The following is an 18166-nucleotide window of genomic DNA, read 5'->3' as shown; positions in this document are numbered from 1 at the left end:
CGAAGATCGAACGCGGCCCGTTTTGCAACAGAAGCGATTAAGCTTAATACTTCACGCGGTTCAGATTTTCTATCTGCGCAGATTTCAACTCGGTAATATTCAAATATATTTTCCCAAGCAGCGTCGTAGCCGGCTTTGTCTCTTTAACCCTTATCCAGTAAAATCCGACATGAAAGAAATAAAAATTCGTGATGCCACAACAAAGAAGCGGAACCTCAGATGGCTGCCACAGATAACCTAAAAATAAAAGAAAGGAGGAAAAAGAAGCCCACTGCACACAATAAAAAAAGAGTTTGCACACGCAGAGCGTTAAATGTGCAAATAAAGAGCTGACACGCTTCTCCCTCCTTGCATCTATCTGTGTGTCTATCTATCAATCATCCGCGCAGATCTGGACCAGCAAATGATGCATTCCCTGCATTAGATGTATTTGTTGTGCCAATTTGAAAAGGCGGCGATAATCTGGGAGCCAGAGATAAGAAATACCATTTATTCTGCGCCACTTGGGAGCCTATTTCCCGGGCCGATCAACCCCCCCACCCCCCTCCTCATTCTCCGCGACACCTCCAGCAGCCCGCTGATAACGATTAGGCTATTTATTATCTTCACAAAGAACAAAGATTAGCCTGCACCGATGAAAAATTACCCCGGGATGGGTTAGAATCAGAAGGACCTCGAAGGATCCGAATGGCATTTCATTTATTTTTTGGGCTCTCCACTTTAAATTGCACAGGCAACACATATTAGTAATACTACTAATAATAAGATTTGTTTAAAATATATATAGTACACAATAATAATAACAATAATAATAATAATAATGACGACGACGTTGCTTTGCTTTTCTTACTGGCCAAAGCCACTTCCGTTTCTTTGCATAATAAGATTGTCGGTGTTGAGACCTCTCTTTCTCCTTGGATCGTAAGGGGGGGAGGGGGTGCGTGGAAGAGAGGAGGGATTGAATTAATGTCAAATCCTAAAATGGAAGTGGATGTTTGTCGCCGATAAGGTTTTATCACCAGGCCGGATCAAAAGGGCTCACACGAGAAGCATGTGTCTGCTCATATTATCATGCTGATGAGCTCTAATATACCGCAAGCCACTCAGCTCCCTTTCCTCTGTTTACGTCAGTCTATTTGGCTTTTTTTCCCCCGGATCAGTAAATAGTAAATAATCCCCCTATTGGAGATGATAAAGAAAAAATAATAATATGCCAACCGTTTAACTGTAAACCAATTAGGGCTGTGTGTATTTTATTTATTTAGTTATTTTTGCTGTTGGCCATTAAATCTATACGCGAACTCCCTTGTTGTGTCACTTGAAACTAGTTCAAGTTTATACATATCAGTTGGAAAAAAGTGACGGTGAATGGCAGTCGGTTAAATGTAATGTACGTTTATATACTTACGTTTAATGCTGAAAACACAAATATGATCATATTTGGAATGAGCGACCAGGTGGCCTCCAGATCTACAACAAATAAATGAACGAGCCCTGTTGTCACAGTCACAATCGCAGAGCAACTCAGCAATCGTTTTTTGGAAATTTGGAAATTTTGCTCCTATCATTTATAATGGGGGATAAATATGTTGACAACAACTTGCACAGTGAGTTAAAAAAAATCGAACGAAATTAACTATGTTTAAATATAAAATCTGTTTGACAAATTGAAGAAATATTTAGTTGGGAGATAATTTTCACAGTTATCATTGATTGGTTTTGGAGTGTATTTATTGTGTCCCATCATTACTAGTAGCGACAGTTGATGAGTGAATGGAACACGATGACTTTCACAGTGCAAGTGAACTAATCAAGACAAAGTGTTCCTTTGATGGGCGTGTTTCAATGGGGATGGTGTCACTGGTGAATAACCTAATCTCGTCTAATCTGATCTAATCGATGAAGTGAAGTTGAGTTGGCCCACTGGAGTTTCCTCGAAATTAAATAAAAGAAAGTGGATTTGACGTCTAATAAAAGATGCCACAGAGTAAATTTAACTCCCTGAAGTTCATCTGCTGTCGATGTCCCCTCTTCTTCTCTCTTGCTTTCTTGCAGTTAAGAATTAAAAGAAGAAAAATAAATAAATAAAAACCACGTCCTGAATTCGTTTGTTTTCCCTTCCCTCCAATGCAATGACGTCAGCCAACGGCGTCAAGCAGGCGGCAGTGTGGATTTCCAGGGCTGCACGCGCTCCCTCTTCAATTTTTGTCTGTCAATCACGCGCGAGGAGGGAGGACCAGCACACGCGCTAGTACACTCGCGCACGTACACGCACACGCAACAACACTTTGCGACGCGAGACAGAGCGCGGTGATGAGTGAAGCATTCTGAAATGTATCTTTTTCCTTTATGCGAAATATCCGAATTTAGCTGCATGTTTTTATGTGATTTCCAGAATTCGAAAAGTAGTTGACCATAAGAATAACAATAAAATAATTTATGGGCCTGGGCTGTCTTTTTAACAGTAAAAAAAAACACGGAAATTACCACCAGAAAAAAGCTTCCCCACCACTATGAATGACTGCCCACGAATAATTTCAAATCAAACCAGAGCTCTTAAAACCAAGCATACAATTGGAGATAATCTAAAATACCTTGAAGAGTGTTCTGTCCGGAAGCCCGCCTCCTATCTTCTGCCCTGGCCTCTCATTGGCCAAGAAGAAGCCTTTCCTTGGTGACTCCGCCCACAGCTTGACAATGGTGGCTGCTGACTGTGAGGCAGGCAGACGCAGTTACGTGTTGCTTCAAATCCCAGTGGACTGACGGAGTCTCGTCTTGACATACACTCGAACGCAAGCAGCATAACCGCACACGGACAGCACCTGAAGGACGCCGAGGATAAAAGTACAGTTCGTCCACGTGAGTTCACTTATCAGTCAAATGGTGCTCATGCAGTGTTTTTTTTAATGTTCATACTGTATTTGCATTTGCTTACTCCAGGTTTGAACTTCGTCTGCAAGAGAGGAGTTGAACTGAATTCAGATGACAGCAAACAAAATTTGTGCTTCACTGCAAATGGCCATTGTGAAGATCTTTTGAAGGAGAACGGTGCCAAAGAGCATATTTTCTCCACAATTGTGTGTTTCCTCCCCATTGGATATATCTGTCTATCTTATAAAATAATAATAATAATAATAATCGAACGTCAGCGAAGCAAGCAGAAGATGGATGTGGCGGCTGATCAGCCCCGTTGGATGCACCCCCACGCCGTGCTGAACGGCCAGCACCCGGACTCGCACCATCCCAGCCTGGGCCACAACTACATGGAGCCTTCGACCCAGCTGCTGCCCCCGGACGAAGTGGATGTCTTCTTTAACCACCTGGACTCTCAGGGAAACCCGTACTACCACAATCCTGCCAGGGCCAGAGTGTACAGCCCGGCGCACGGTAGGTTGCAGATGCAAAATTGAGTCTGTGACGTTCGAGCCAGAAATTCGCCAGAAAATATGTATCGCATATTAACAGTTAAATGAGGGAAATTCAAAGAGTAGCAAATTCAAACAGTGCTGGAAGTTTGGTTCGACGTAACGTTTTATCGCCATTCTTCTCAGTGGGCCCGTTGTCACCTCCACTTTGCCTCCCCTGACAGCTCGCCTGACGGGGACACAGGTGTGCCGGCCTCATCTCATCCACAGCCCGGGGATCTCATGGCTGGACGGGAGCAAAGCGGCTCTGTCGGCCCACCACCACAACGCGTGGGCCGTGAGCCCCTTCAGCAAGCCGAGCCTGCACCACCCGGGCTCGGCGTCCCCCGGAGGCCTGTCGGCGGTCTACCCGTGCAGCAGCACGTCGACCGCGGCCTCCGCAAACTCGCTCACACCGCCGTCCCACTCCAGCCCGCACCTGTACACTTTCCCCCCGACGCCGCCGAAGGACGTCTCGCCGGACCCGGGGGCCGCCTCGCCGAGAATGGACGAGAAGGAATGTATTAAATACCACGTTTCGTTTTCGGAAGGGATGAAGATGGAGGGTTCCAGCCCGATGAGAAGCGGTCTGGCCCCCATGGGTGCTCAGAGCGCCTCCACCCATCACCCCATAGCGACGTATCCCACCTATTCGCTGCCTGCCGCTCACGAGTACGGCGGCAGCCTGTTTCACCCGGGCAGCCTCCTCGGGGCTTCGCCCGGCTTCTGCAGCAAGAGCAAAGGCAAGACTCGGTCCTGCACCGGTGAGTTCCCCTGGAACTATAGCGGACGCATGAAATCATTACTAATATATTACACATTTAAAAGCGACTACTTGGTATATGTGTTAATATCAACATGAAATCACATGGAGGTGGGAAATGCGACGTTGTAGTTCATATTTATGAATAGCTTTCAATTGCCATCATTTGAATTTAGAAGAAACGCAAATATGCCTAAAGCATCATTATTTGACATTTTGTTTCATTTTCGATTTACGAGCGTCTTGTAAAGAATATAGTGTTAAGACAGTAAAAAAAAAAAAAAAGCTTCTTCAATTTTATGGTTCAAAAATAACAAAAAGCTTAATAAATGACAGATTTGTTGATGAGCACAATTATTGCCAAAAGCCAGACAGGATTGTTGTGTTGTTTAAGCCCTATTATTTACCATTACTAACAGTCCATTAAATCAATTTCCGACAGTTGAATAGAGCCTTATTTCTTAATTTTAGTGACTCTTGATTTTAAATGCTACCAGTCTTTGGCAGTAAAATTAATGTCATTTCTTAAATTAGAAAAACAACAATAAGAGTCTTTCTTGAAGAATAAATGATTATCAAGCAAGGCTGCACTCATCGCTGAACACAGTGACAATAATCCTCTTTTGTTAACCGTGACTCTGTAATTACTTCTGAGCTGGCTTCAACTCAACTGCATCCAAGATCTGGTAGACACAACGTCGCCAAAAACCTAAAATATTTCGCTTTAAATGAGCCTGCATTCCATAATACCATGACATATTGTTCTGCGTTATTACTTGGGAGCGTTTAAACAGTTACTTTCATGAAGCTATAATATATGTCACGCACTTGTTCTTTACGACTGCTTAACTACAACATCACAATAATAATAATAATAATAATAGATTTTATTTATAAGCGCCTTTCAAGACACCCAAGGACACTTTACAATAACAAAAAACACAAAACAATTCATGTGATTTCTGCAATCATTTGTATTTACAATTCCTACATTTTGAAAACATGATGACAAAAAAGCTACAGTACATCAGTTATGTATTTATTATTCAACCCACAGGTCCATAATCAGCACAAATAGTCTTTGATGTGTGACTAAATGTGCAGTTTGAGCTTTAGTTTTGCATTAAGGGGGGAGGGGGGATGCACAAAAATCCCCTTTACACGTGTTGTATTTTGATCCTCATAATAAATGTCGGTGTGTGTGTGTGTGTGTGCGTGTTTCCTTCAGAAGGCCGAGAGTGTGTGAACTGCGGCGCCACATCCACGCCTTTGTGGAGACGGGACAGCACCGGACACTACCTGTGCAATGCCTGCGGGTTGTACCACAAGATGAACGGCCAGAACCGACCACTCATCAAGCCCAAACGCAGACTGGTGAGTCCTTGCCGTGTTTGCGTTGTGGGAGTAGTAAATACGAGCGTTGACTTGAGAAGGGGGGCGTGGGGGAGAACACAATTCCAGGAAAGTTATATTTTCCCAAAGAGTTTCCAGGAATTGTGTCTAGAGTTCACCTCTTGCTCCTCCAGCTCAAGATGTCAGGCGAGCGGGACCTTGCTGCTTGTTTCTGCTATCATTATTACTGCTACTTCTGATAGTGTTGCTGATAGCGCACCTCAAAAACGGCCAAACGGGAGCTTGCTTTTAATATGACAGCATGAGCTCATCTTGCTGCGGTTTCATGAGAAGGCTCGCATCGAGAGTCTGTGCAGTTTTGGCCGAGGTCGCATAGTTTGTTTGGAAAACAAAGAAAACATGTTAAGACAATGTCAAAAACAACAAGGCATGGTTCAGGAATTCAACTAATACGGAAGTTTAGAAGAAAACATTCAATGGTGGAGCCAAATGTGCTGTAAAAAAACATGGAATTGAATCAAAATGTCAATACAGTATTGGTAAAGTGGTTTGACATTTAGATTTTTTTCTCAATCTAGTACAATTCAGTTGTATTTAACTTTAAAACATAGAATGTGAATTGCATAATTTAGAACAGTTATTTTTTGACATTTATTTATTTATTTAAATTTAACCCGCGCTCTATGTTTTGATTTAATCATCATTTTTTTAAGTGCACTAAAAAAAAGCCTTCAAGTGCAGTGTTCAAATCTGCCTTATTTTTGATGAACACTTGGGCCTTCATGTACAGTATTTTATGTTGGTCGTATTTTTTTTAGGTGCAGTTTGATTATGATAAACGATCACCTTGAGGGAAAAAGCAGCAACTCGTTTACCAATAATTCGAACAATTTGAAAATCTACAGCACGGGGAAAAAAAATTAGCCGGGTGAGAATTGTCAATCGGTGGGAATTAGGCGTGACACCCATTTGTTTATTGACTTGCATCGATCAAAATTATGCGGCTGCGCACATGTAGACCACATATCGTAAAATCTTTGGATGAAAACAGCTTTGTGATTGATGCAAAATAGATGACTTCAACATGTTTTATCAATAATAGCGTATAGGACCCATATATCAGGCTCGCTTTCCATATGGCTCAGCAGTGACTCTTGTGTTGGGTGGCAGCAGCCTTTCAGTTTGTTTCCTATCCGGATATCTGACCAGTCCAGATAAAGCGGCAGGCCCAACGTCTGTTTCCTCCCTCCACCTCCTAAATAGAGTCGGACCTCATTTTTTCTTTCTTTTTTTTTTTTTTTTTGGAGTGGTCAAGCACTTCAGTGTTTTCCGCGGCGCAAAAAGCACTGTTTCAAACGAATGGGGGGAAGATTAGGAAAGTTGCAAAACACAATGAGTGCTGCTGTACCCTTTTTCAAAATATTGACTTCCTTTATACATGCTGGATATTGAACTCAACTTGTATATTTATAATTAATGGGTATAGTTTTGGCAATAAAAAAAGAAGGCAGAGGAGGTCTATGCATATGAATAAATGGAGTATTTTAAAAAGAAAATGCTGGATCATACACTGTAAAAAAACACAACTTGTATTTTTGGGGACTAAACTAGTCATTTGATTGGAACTTTGTTAAATGATTGAATTGATGACAACAAATTAGCATAACAAACCAGTCAAAGGTTGTTTGCTTCAAAAATAATTTGCTGAATTGTTTGTAATTCTATCTTTGAGTTGTGGGAACAATACAAACGACAAATAGCTCTGTACAGTCTTATACGGGCATGCCAATTTTCACATTCGCAAAACTTAAAATATTTTGTTGAGCTCCCCCAACTTCAAACCTTATCGACGCTTGTTGCCTTGAAATGTTGGGTTCACCCAACAACAACAAAAAGAAAAATTAGGTGTGTTTTTGATCATATGCAAAAATAGATTGGCACCAATTAGTAAATAATGATTTGACCATTTTAGTTTCAGCATCCGTGTCGTCAAAATGCTTGCGGGAATGTAACCACAGCCAAGGCAAAGCAATTATAATTTGGATGCATACGTTTACACCACCGTCTCCGTATCCCTTGTCACTAAGATTTCGTGTGATTCCCTACAAAAGTAAGAAGCTTTTAATCAACACCATTATCTCGATCCGTACCAAAATGCAGCCGGGAGGGGGGTTCTTGCTTGGCTCACGGCTCACTTTCACAAGTTTCACGGGCATCCGCAATGTCATTTAATCCTGCAAACTAACACAAATGATGGATGAAATAGTAACATGGAACATTACATTTGCATCCTCACAAAAAAAAACCGAGATTAAAAGATGCCACGTACTGTTGAATTGCATGTGTGAGCATTTAACAGCGGCGTTAACTCATGTCTCGTTGCAGTCGGCAGCCAGACGAGCAGGCACCTGTTGCGCTAACTGCCAGACGACCACCACCACGCTGTGGCGGCGCAACGCTAATGGAGATCCTGTGTGCAATGCCTGCGGCCTCTATTACAAGCTGCATAATGTAAGTCTCAGAGTGCTGATCGCCAGGTTGGGCCCGCACAAAGCTGACAGGGTCTAGTGGTCGGGAAGTGAGCCGGGCAGGTTTCACTGATTGTCGAGGCAAAAGAGGGCAGCGAGCGGAGAGTGAGAGTCGTTTGACCCGCGCACACACTGCGTGGATTTGAGGCCGCTCCGTCCGCCTTTTGTGCTTTATTGTTTCCATGGTTATTCCCCCGAGAGTCACAATGGTGCGACTGCTATTGAGTGAAACCACAAGGCCGAGATCTGTATGAATAGCATTAAGACGGGCGACGTCTAAATTCACCACAGCGACTCGGGCTGCATATCATCAAGAGATGCGCAAAGTGATGTTTGTTTCAAAAGTAACACTCGGGGCCCCCTCCATACAGAGTGATACAGCCAAATACGACCGCAGGGGCCACTCATGGGGGGGGGGGTGCAACACCCACCCACACACCAGTTGATCGATCCCCACAAATGAACAAACTTTAGTTTTGAAGCGCCAGATATATTTTTTTATTGTTCAGAATTTGATTTCCCTGGACGCAGTTGCGATAATACAAAGAGGAGGAAAGACATCTGTTAGTCAGTGAGGTAATTAAATCCTTCCAAAAAAACATATAAATCAGGGATGAAATTAGGGCTGCAACTAATGAATATTTTAATAATCGATAAATTCTATTGATTATTTTTTTGAATAAATGATGAATCCGATTTTTTTTAAATTTAATTTCCATTCCTTTATTAAAAAAAGGGACAGTTTCAAAATTGGCTGTGCAGAAAATGCAAAAACAAAAATGTATTCAGTTCAGTCACTGGTTTGATTCGTAAAATGTTGGAAAATTTGCAAAAAATGTTGATTGTTGTTTTCCAAAGTAAAAGCAAATGTTTTATTTTGACTCACCACAAAGATAATTATTCTACTTTCATGAGATAATTTACTTTAAAGAGGCTGAAATTCCCAAGATTTGGACAATTAAAAAGAAAAAAAAAGGTATCTAAATGATCAATACCAAATAATTATCAATTAATTTGATAATCGATTAGTTTCAATCCTTGCAACTGTATATTAAGATAATAAGTACGGGAACTATCTGAATGACTTGTTTGTAAAAGTTATTGTGTATTTTGATGACAGAACACTCGACGCTTCGCTTTTTAGCCAAATGAAATTTGAAATATGGTTCGGTATTACTGTAAAGCACATTATACATTTACACTGCATTGGTTGGGGTTGTTGGCGGAGTGCTGGATCATGTATAAACTAAAATAACAAATAAAAATGAACGTTTGTTTCTGCTGTGAAAGCGAACGTAATCCGACATGGCATTTTTGATTGGTTAAATCTGCCACAAACATGACAGATTGTCTGGCTCAGGGGTTGGCATGGCTGTGACAGATGTTCACGCTTTGATCAAACTGAAATGCTAGTTGCTTTGGCACTGCTGTTTTGGTTAGCAACAGAGTACAAATGGGCTCTGCTGTTCACTACTTAATATTGGTGTGTGAAAAATATTGCCTGTAAAATAGTCTTTTTATTTGATGGGAAAAGAGCGGTATTTCATTTTGTTGATAACATAGCCATCATCGAATTGGGGCACGTCTCCATTTAGTTTTTGAAGCGAGTCTTGTTGGCGTGGATAATTTAACTCCACCACTAACAAAACCTCCCTTTCACCCTCACAGGTGAACCGACCCCTGACCATGAAAAAAGAAGGGATACAGACACGAAACAGGAAAATGTCCAGCAAGTCCAAAAAGATCAAGCGGGGCAGCGACAGTTACGAGGAGTTTACCAAGAGTCTTCATGACAAGAACTCGACCTTCAGCTCCCTGGCAGGACACATGTCCATGGGCCACTTGCCACCATTCAGCCACGCCGGACACATGCTGCCCACTCCCACCCCGATACACCCGTCCTTTGGCCACCCGCACCACTCCAACATGGTGACGGCCATGGGCTGAGGAGGGTCAAGCTACACGACACAATGTCAAGACATTTGAGGGTCTTCTGATTGTTTATGCAAACGGTATGTTGGGCAAAATGAGACCAATCTCTAGGTACCTAACGCTTCATAGAGGCAGACAGACGTACTTCCTGTCAACCCAATACACACACACACACACACACACACACACACACACAAAATAATACAGCTTTGTCATTGCTCCTAACTTCCAACGGATTGACAGGACTGCATTGTGGTTGAGTTTGTGCGGGTATGTTTATAGGAACTGTGAATATTGTACAGAAGAGGGCGGTGAACCAATCTCCTCCAATACATTAAATAAAAATATGCTGGATTTTTTTTTGCCATCACAGAAAATTACACGCCAAAAAAAAGCAAGCAAACAAACAAAAAAAAAGCTTTTTGATTTATAATTTGAAGCTGTTAATTGTAATTATTGTTATTATAATTATTGCTATGCAGATAATTTATTTTCACTGCTTTGTTCCTTGATGATACTGTCTTATGAACACCGTTGTCCCAGTTACGACTATATTTTTAGCTAAAGCGCTTTCTGCTTTCTTCTGACTTGGTCATCATTTATACTCATATGAAATAAAGATATCAACTTGGAACGTATCGTCTCCTTCTATTTGCCACTTAAGACTTCATAGCTACATCCATGTTCTTCAGATGGAAATGTGTGATATTTCGGGGAAATACATTTACAATACAATACAATACAATACAATACATGCTGATTTATATAGCGCTTTCACAACAGCGGCAGCTGTAACAAAGCACTTAACAAAACAGTTAACATAAAGTAAAATAATAAACACAACACATAACATAAAACACGGACAGTCATGCAGTTCTAACCACTTTTCCATCACACGCTTTGTTGTTTGAAGCAGTTTGAGATGAAAGAGGAGAGAATCAAAGTGTCCTTTAACCAGTGGATCAGAGACGTCATGCTCAAAATGTGCACACATCGGCTACAAGCTAAGTTTCAAAGTCAACAAGAAGCCGTAGCATCCATTGACGAAAAAAAGAGATTGGTTCACTTCTCCTGTCCCATGGAAATCCATTTCAATTCCAAGCGGCGACTCACGGTTCCAAATACGCATCAGCGCTCTGCGCCAACGCTCCTCTCTCCTCATCCTCAACTTCAGCAGCCATCCATCCAGCCGCACCAACGCCAACTGTCCAACAGCGCCGACATAGCCACTGAACAAAACAGGGTTGTGAAAAATGCTGCCCATTACAGGCGCAAAAAACACAAGTGCCCCAGGTCTGTCCAGCACCGACAGTCAATGGCGCCGACATTCCTCCCAATCAAAATCTGTGCTGGTACAGGTGCGCTGCCGAGAAGGCGCAACCACCAAGCACAGATACTTCTCCTTTGACGAATGTCGTGGCCAAAGAACGCTGAAAACAGTCCATATCAGGTCCACACGATGAAACAACAAACAACATGTGACAAAACAAAAGACAAAAACAGCAAAAAAGAACAAAAAAGCAATGCTCTTGAGGAGCACTTGCCGAAGGCTGCCTACTCGGGCGCCATCTTGGAAAAAAAATCTCATTTGTTTAAGATAAGAAGACTGTATCGAGCCAAGCTGTGCCACTCGTCATTGAAAAAAAAAATAACAAGGGAAACTAGAGGTCGTCTATAATAATGTTACTGGATCCACGTATCATAATCCTGCATCATCAACGACACCACAAAAACCCCAAATGCCCGGTCAACGACCACATTGTATCCCACTGAACATCCTGCAACTGTGAATTATTGAGCATAAGTCCCAAAAACCCTTGAACCAAATTATAAGGTCAGCAAAAATGAACAGTCAACTGTCACCACAAAAAGTCGTAACTTCAGCATAAATGGATGGATATAATTTGGAGCCAGACGTTATGTTACAAGCACACAATTTGAACACGATACAAATAAAGCTACGATCTGTATTCTGGGTGTGTGTGTGTGTGTGTGTGTGTGCGCGTGTGCTTGTTTTAACCCTTTCAGGGACAACGGTTACTCCAGTGGACAGTTTATCATGCTATCAGGTTACAGTTTATCATGAATGGTGCATGAAAGGGTTAATACTTCCATTTAATTCTGGCAATGGTAATAATCGCACAATAAAAAAAAATCTGGCAAAAAGCTATAAAACCCCCTTAAATACAAGCACAAACAAATGAGACAAATGGACCAAACATGCAAGTCCTGTTGGGATGCTTGTATGATGACACGGGTCAACCCGAGTGCAGCGCACGGCCGCCCTTTATGATTTCCCCGACCCTTGACCCTGGAAGCACTTATTCCGTCTTTCTTCTGGGCCCTCCCACAAGGCTCTCGGAATTATTCAGAGACACATTTAAAATGTCACGTCCTCCCTGAAAACACGACAAAGCAAAACAAGGAGGCACTTCCCATAAAGATTGAGAAAGAATGGAAAGAGTAAATTTGGGACTGGGTGGCCATTGTAAATCAGCTCATAAGCAAACCACGTCTTTCCAACTTCCAACTTTGTACACACATCCTCCCTGTTCGTTCCGTTTGCTTTTTTAGCTAACTTAATTACGGAACTCCAAGACAAAGCCAGAGGTGAGTTTAGAGGAGTGAACTAGCAGAAAAGTGATGAAATGATAACAGATGAAAGAAGGGGGTGGGGGTGTTTTATTTCCCCCCCCCCCCCCAATTTGAAAGACTAAATGTGAAAAACCTTCCACATAACATAGCGATTATAATCTTTGAAGGCAATGCCACATCGTATTGAGCTGAGAAACTTTCAGAATCTCCGGAAGGATTCAGAAGACAAAAACCAGAGAAACACAAGTCCCAAATTTCAAAACGACAATGCTCAGGATTGGCCAAAGCTCCAGAAAGAAACAGAATTGAAGTCTTGAATCTTACTTGAGCTGCCTTGGCAAACGTCAAAGATTATTTTCTTTGTTGCGATAAAAAGACTTGACGGTATTTTGTTCAGATCTTGGAAGTGATGTTCTATTCATTTGTACCTTCACTTGTTTGATGACTGCATGCAGTCTGTGATGATACGAATTTACAAATGATTGCCTGTTCACTGAGCAGTGGTACAGTTACATCCAGTTGGGAGCCTTTTGGTTATTTTCTCAGTTTCCAGTGTCAGGAATGTGTATTACAATTGCCCCCCCCCCCCTCCAAACATTTTTTTAAAAAGACGCTAGGGGTAGCGCAAGTCAGACTGAGGGGAGCGGCCAAGAGTAGGAACTAACTGGCTGAGCAGTTGGGCGAGTTTAAAATGCAGAAGATTTGCCTGCTGACCAATTTGTTAATCCAAATTAGTTCACACAGTGTTCAAACATTTCCTCTGGTTAGCACCAAAATCCAACAACAATTGTTCATAATGCCGATCCTTTTTGTTTTTGTGTGTGTGTGTGTTTTTTTTAAAAAATGTGGTGACAGAAAAAGTGTACATCCTGTTTTCAGGACCTCAGGGCTGCTTATTCCTATTTGAATCAAGTTCATCTGAGGCGAACAGACTTTAAGCTAAGGAGAGAAAAGTGACTCTTGTTAGAAAGCTGGTCTTCAAGTCACGCGTCCCCAGCATGTCAGCTGGTGTGTTTTCTTGCTACAGTACGTCTCTCTCTTCTCTTCTCTCTCTCATCACTATTGTTGAATCGCTCTGTTGTGAGACTTGGGCTGATAGGGTTATTTTTTTTGTCACGCACTTTACCATGGTTGTTTAACAGAAAGCAATATTTGTCACTGGGACTTGGGAAACTTTTGCACTGCTCACAAATGCTAAAATAGTATGATTCAAACACAGCAGCTTGTTATCGTGGTGAATTAGAAGTGAGAATGTACTCCGGAAGAGGAAAAGGGAGTGGTCAGGAACAATTACTATACCGAGATGACCAAATGACCCTTGATTTCTCAAATATCCGTATCGCTTCCCCTGGGTAATTATGGTACAATTCCAACCATGAAGTAACCATTTCATGTCCGACGGCAGACTCTAAAACGCCGGCGAAGGTAACCGCACAAACTGGGCCGAGTTTCAGTGACATTTGGGCACCATACACAAAGGTTAAGTCATTGCTGGGATCTGAATACAGTAATACCAAAACCCTCACAACAACAACAACAACAACAACAAAGGGCAACCAAAAGAAAGCTTTACGAAGAGAGTCCCACAGGAAGGATGAATACTCAGAACTTTAATCTCGACAGAGACCCAGTGACATACTCGATTCTCTCAGGTGGCACACACAAGAGTGAATTAAGAAATCCCACAGTCTTCATGACAAACTTGAAGCCATCCAGTCAATGCCATCGCCATAAAGGTTCTGCTCAGGTCTTCGGACAGTACCGGACCTGCTTTATGCCTCCTCTGAAAAGTGCGCACTGGACATGAGAGTACAGTCACAGAAGAAGTTGACATTGCGGCATTCCCGCTGGAAAGTGGGACACTCCCCTACCACCTGAGCCACAACCACTGACAAGCCCCTTTCAGACTGCTTTTCTTCACTTGTCTGGGGCAGACAAATTCATCCCTCTTGTCTCGGAACAATCACTTCTTTTCTCCTGCCGCTTGCACCGCTGACAGGAGGAGGAGGGAGGGTCGCTCACAGAGGGAGCCGGTGCACAGGGCTGCGCGAGGCCAAAGTCCTCGTGTGTGTGTGTGTGTGTGAGAGAGAGAGAGAGAGAGAGAGAGAGCCCCTGGGACTGGGCGTCTTGGCCCACTATCTTATAACACAGTTGACAAAAAGCCCAAGGCTCAGCCCTCAGGAAATCTGAGCGGGAGGCTATCTCGGCCGCTAAAGAGATGTTTCTTCACCGATCCTGGATTCATGTCGTTCCAATGTTACAAATGGGACCAAAACACAGAACCGTAATAGCTTTCAGTTGAAAGTTAAATTGCCTCATATTAACCCTTTCAGGGACGGTGTTTACTACAGAGGACAGCTAATCATGTTATCAGGTTACAGGGTGCATGAAAGGGTTAAATCATGTTTCCCCCAAAAGTCATTCATTGAAAAACCATGAATCCATTCTAGCCCCACAAAAAAAGAAATATATATATATATAGTTGCTAATTCTAATTAGCAGCCGTGAAAATGAATTGAAATGAAGTGAAGCAAGAGAAATGACTCAATAGAACAATCAACCGATCAATTATTCTGATCCACCAAAGGACGAACTATCGGCTGTTAGAAAACTACAGTTGTTTACTTTAGAACTCAGCAGGTACCAAACTCTAAATTACAAGAAAAAAATTCTAATTGTATTATTATTATTATTTTAAGTATTATTTTTGGTATTAGATGTACAGCCCTATGTTAAAGCTGCGTTTGTTGTTAAAGTGATGTAGAAATAAAGTTGAGTGATAAAAACAGCACCCATTGTACCAGAATAAAAGAGAATCTAAAAAAAAAAAAAAAAAAAGAACTGTTTTTATAAAGTGTAATTTTTGTTGTGTTGCATTATTTTGTTATGTTATTACGACTTCAAAATGGCGCCCCGAGAGAAGCTGCCTTTACAGCAGCTCCTATACTTTTTGTTCTTCTACTTTCTTCCTTTCATTACTTTGCTGCTGTAAATTGGGAATTTCTCCATTGTGAGACGCATAAAGGTTTTCTCATTCTTCTTATTCTTATGCTTAATTTCTCGATGTACTGTGGTACAATATGTATGTGTTGAAGTGTGTCTTTAAGGGGCGTGGCCAAGTGAGTGACATCAGGACCCAGAGTTACTTTGTCATGTACATCTCAACAACAGCTCCCTGTGAGTGGTCTCATTGAGTATTTTTATATAAATTTTTTTGTTGTTGTCTCCTTGTCCACATGTGAGTGCATTTAAGTACCTTTTACTTTTCACCGATCAACACGAAACAAAACATTTACCAACGTCAGCTTGTACCTTCAAAACTTGTAAGTCAAGGCAACCGCGGAGGTGGAATTCCAAAAGGGGGGAGCTCGAAACATGCTCGATTGATTGACAGAATCTTCAACATAAATGCGATTGAAAGACCACAAAAGAACACCGCTCCTCCCACAAAAGCTCGTCTACTAGTTAACAAGCCGCATGCCGAGGAGAAAGAATTTCGAAATGCTGAATGTCCTCCATTGTTGTCCTTTGTTTAGCGTGCCGCGGTCTTTGTTGAGCTGCTTGTCAGGTTAACATTGCGTCGCTCTCGTATGATGAGACGTGATGATAATCACAATGCTAAACATTATCGTGGACAGCTGATGTGAACTGTACAACTTGGTGCAATTGTGATTCGAAACAGGCTGTTAATAAAAGGAGTCGACAACAACCACGCGCGTGGAGGTTTGTGCTCTTGTGGTTGGTTTTAATAAGTACTCGGGAAAATCCGTGACAGTGTACAGTTAACTCATTCAGTACCAGCCAATTCTGGACCAAGTCTGAAAAGACGTTTAAAAACGTCTTTGGGAGTGAATGAGTTAATCATGCTAAATATGTATCGCTACACTGAGCTGGTAAACGCATCGTCGTGGGTGTCAAAAGCACACGTTGGAACACACGCACATTTGCATACAAATCCATGATTTCTGATGGCAAGTATCGAGCTGCGGCATCCTCCTCCTTCACGTGGAGCCGACTGCCTTTGTGACAGCTGCATGACTTATCATCGTCCACCATCAAGCTGCTTTTCATTTCCTCTCCCTTTTATTGCTTTTTTTTTGTATATATACTGTATATAATTTGCAAACTGCGTGTCACCGTAACCCCTCCATATCTCTGACATAGCTCAATATATTTTATACATCAGGCATCGTGAAATCCTAATCACCGTTTTTATGACATTTGAACATCAAGGGAACGCAAAGCCATCTCCGATTGCCTCCGCGAGAGAAACAGCGCTGTGTGAAGATGAGACAACAACTTTCACACACACGCAAGGCGGCGGGGTGGGGGGCGGGGGCGCAGAGTGATGAAAACGGGGCCAAAGGAAACTGGAGACGTCGACGTGAGCGGCGAGAGGAGAAAGACTGGCGATAAAAGAAAAAGACAGACGTGGAGCCTTCTCACCTGTAGCCTCTCCTGCTGCTGTAAATAACCCACTGGAAGCTCCTCCTCCCTCTTCAGGTGTCCACACCGGATTGGTCACATCTTTCATTTCGGTGCCATTGTTGCGCTGACCAACAACACCCTGTTGTATTGTGCTCTTTACGGCGATGATATAGGGGAGGATGTTTTGTCACCTGCAATCGAGAGCCTTGGTTGAGACACAAATCATTGCAGGACTTCACCTTCTTATTCCGATACAGGAAATCCAAACAATGCAAAAACAGTAAGAAAGCCTCTCTGCCAATCCCGTTTTTTTTTTTTTTTTAATGACACATTTCACACAATCACTCAGCTTGTCATCAAGAATGAAAGGATAGCCAACGAGCTCCTCTATACTTGCTCTTTTGTGTCGCACACATGATCAAACTGATCATTTACACCCTCACGCTGTACGTTTTATTGTTATTTCAGAGAATACTTCCTTCCACGAGCTGTCGCCTTGAGCCACAGCTCGAAATGTACAAGCAGCTGCGCAATCACTGTAGATTGAGAGACACTGTTTGTGGTCCCGAAACCTCGTCCTCATTTTTTTTTTTTTATACACTACTGCACTCTAATCAGCTTTTCCATCCATTTTCTGATCCACGTTTCCGGCGTGCTGGAACCTATCCCAGCTGTCTTCGGACAGTACGCAGGGTACACCCTGAACTGGTTGCCAGCCACTCGCAGGGCACACATGGACAAACAACCATTCGTGCTCACACTCACACCTGGGACAATTTAGAGTGTTCCATTAACCTGCCACGCATGTTTCTGGAATCTGTGAGGAAACCGGAATACCCGGAGAAAACCCACGCAGGCCCAGGGAGAACATGCAAACTCATAGGAAGGCCGGAGCTGGGATTGAACCCACGACCTCTGCACTGTGAGGTCGATGCGCTAACCACTGGACCACCGGGCCGCCCGCATGTATATTAGGTACACGCAAATGTCCCCATATGAGAATAAAAAGAAATCATTTAAAACTAGCCTTTGGGAATACTCAATAAATCTAATATTTACATCGTGGATAAATGCAGTCTTTCTATGCCGCTCAGGTGTATCTGCACCATCTGAAGAGGAAAAACCGTATCGCTGCATCTGGAGTAATGCTGATCTGATCTGAC

The 18166-nt window shown here is 42.4% G+C and overlaps 1 protein-coding gene across 3 annotated transcripts; it reads left to right on the top strand.

Annotated features, from left to right (window-relative positions):
• The first annotated feature begins 2692 nt into the window (after positions 1-2692).
• On the top strand, positions 2693-10614 carry gata2b (GATA binding protein 2b). 3 transcript variants are annotated; one of them, XM_086117563.1, is made up of 7 exons: positions 2693-2859; positions 2941-3077; positions 3150-3387; positions 3590-4168; positions 5396-5541; positions 7906-8031; positions 9717-10614. In XM_086117563.1, exons 3-7 carry the CDS (start codon positions 3165-3167, stop codon positions 9993-9995), a joined length of 1353 nt encoding a protein of 450 aa, XP_085973689.1. In that variant the 5' UTR covers positions 2693-2859; positions 2941-3077; positions 3150-3164; the 3' UTR covers positions 9996-10614. The 3 variants fall into 3 exon arrangements, with proteins under 3 accessions (XP_085973689.1, XP_085973690.1, XP_085973687.1); XM_086117564.1 differs by having other exon boundaries at positions 2941-3387; positions 5399-5541; XM_086117561.1 differs by having other exon boundaries at positions 2941-3387.
• The last annotated feature ends 7552 nt before the right edge of the window (positions 10615-18166 follow it).

This window comes from Hippocampus guttulatus, chromosome 8, assembly GCF_054856545.1.
Source record: "Hippocampus guttulatus isolate MCC_2025c chromosome 8, RoL_Hgut_1.0, whole genome shotgun sequence".
Lineage (NCBI taxonomy): Eukaryota > Metazoa > Chordata > Actinopteri > Syngnathiformes > Syngnathidae > Hippocampus > Hippocampus guttulatus.
The sequence above is the reverse complement of the archived record's forward strand: the minus strand, read 5'-3'. Positions and strand labels throughout refer to the sequence as shown.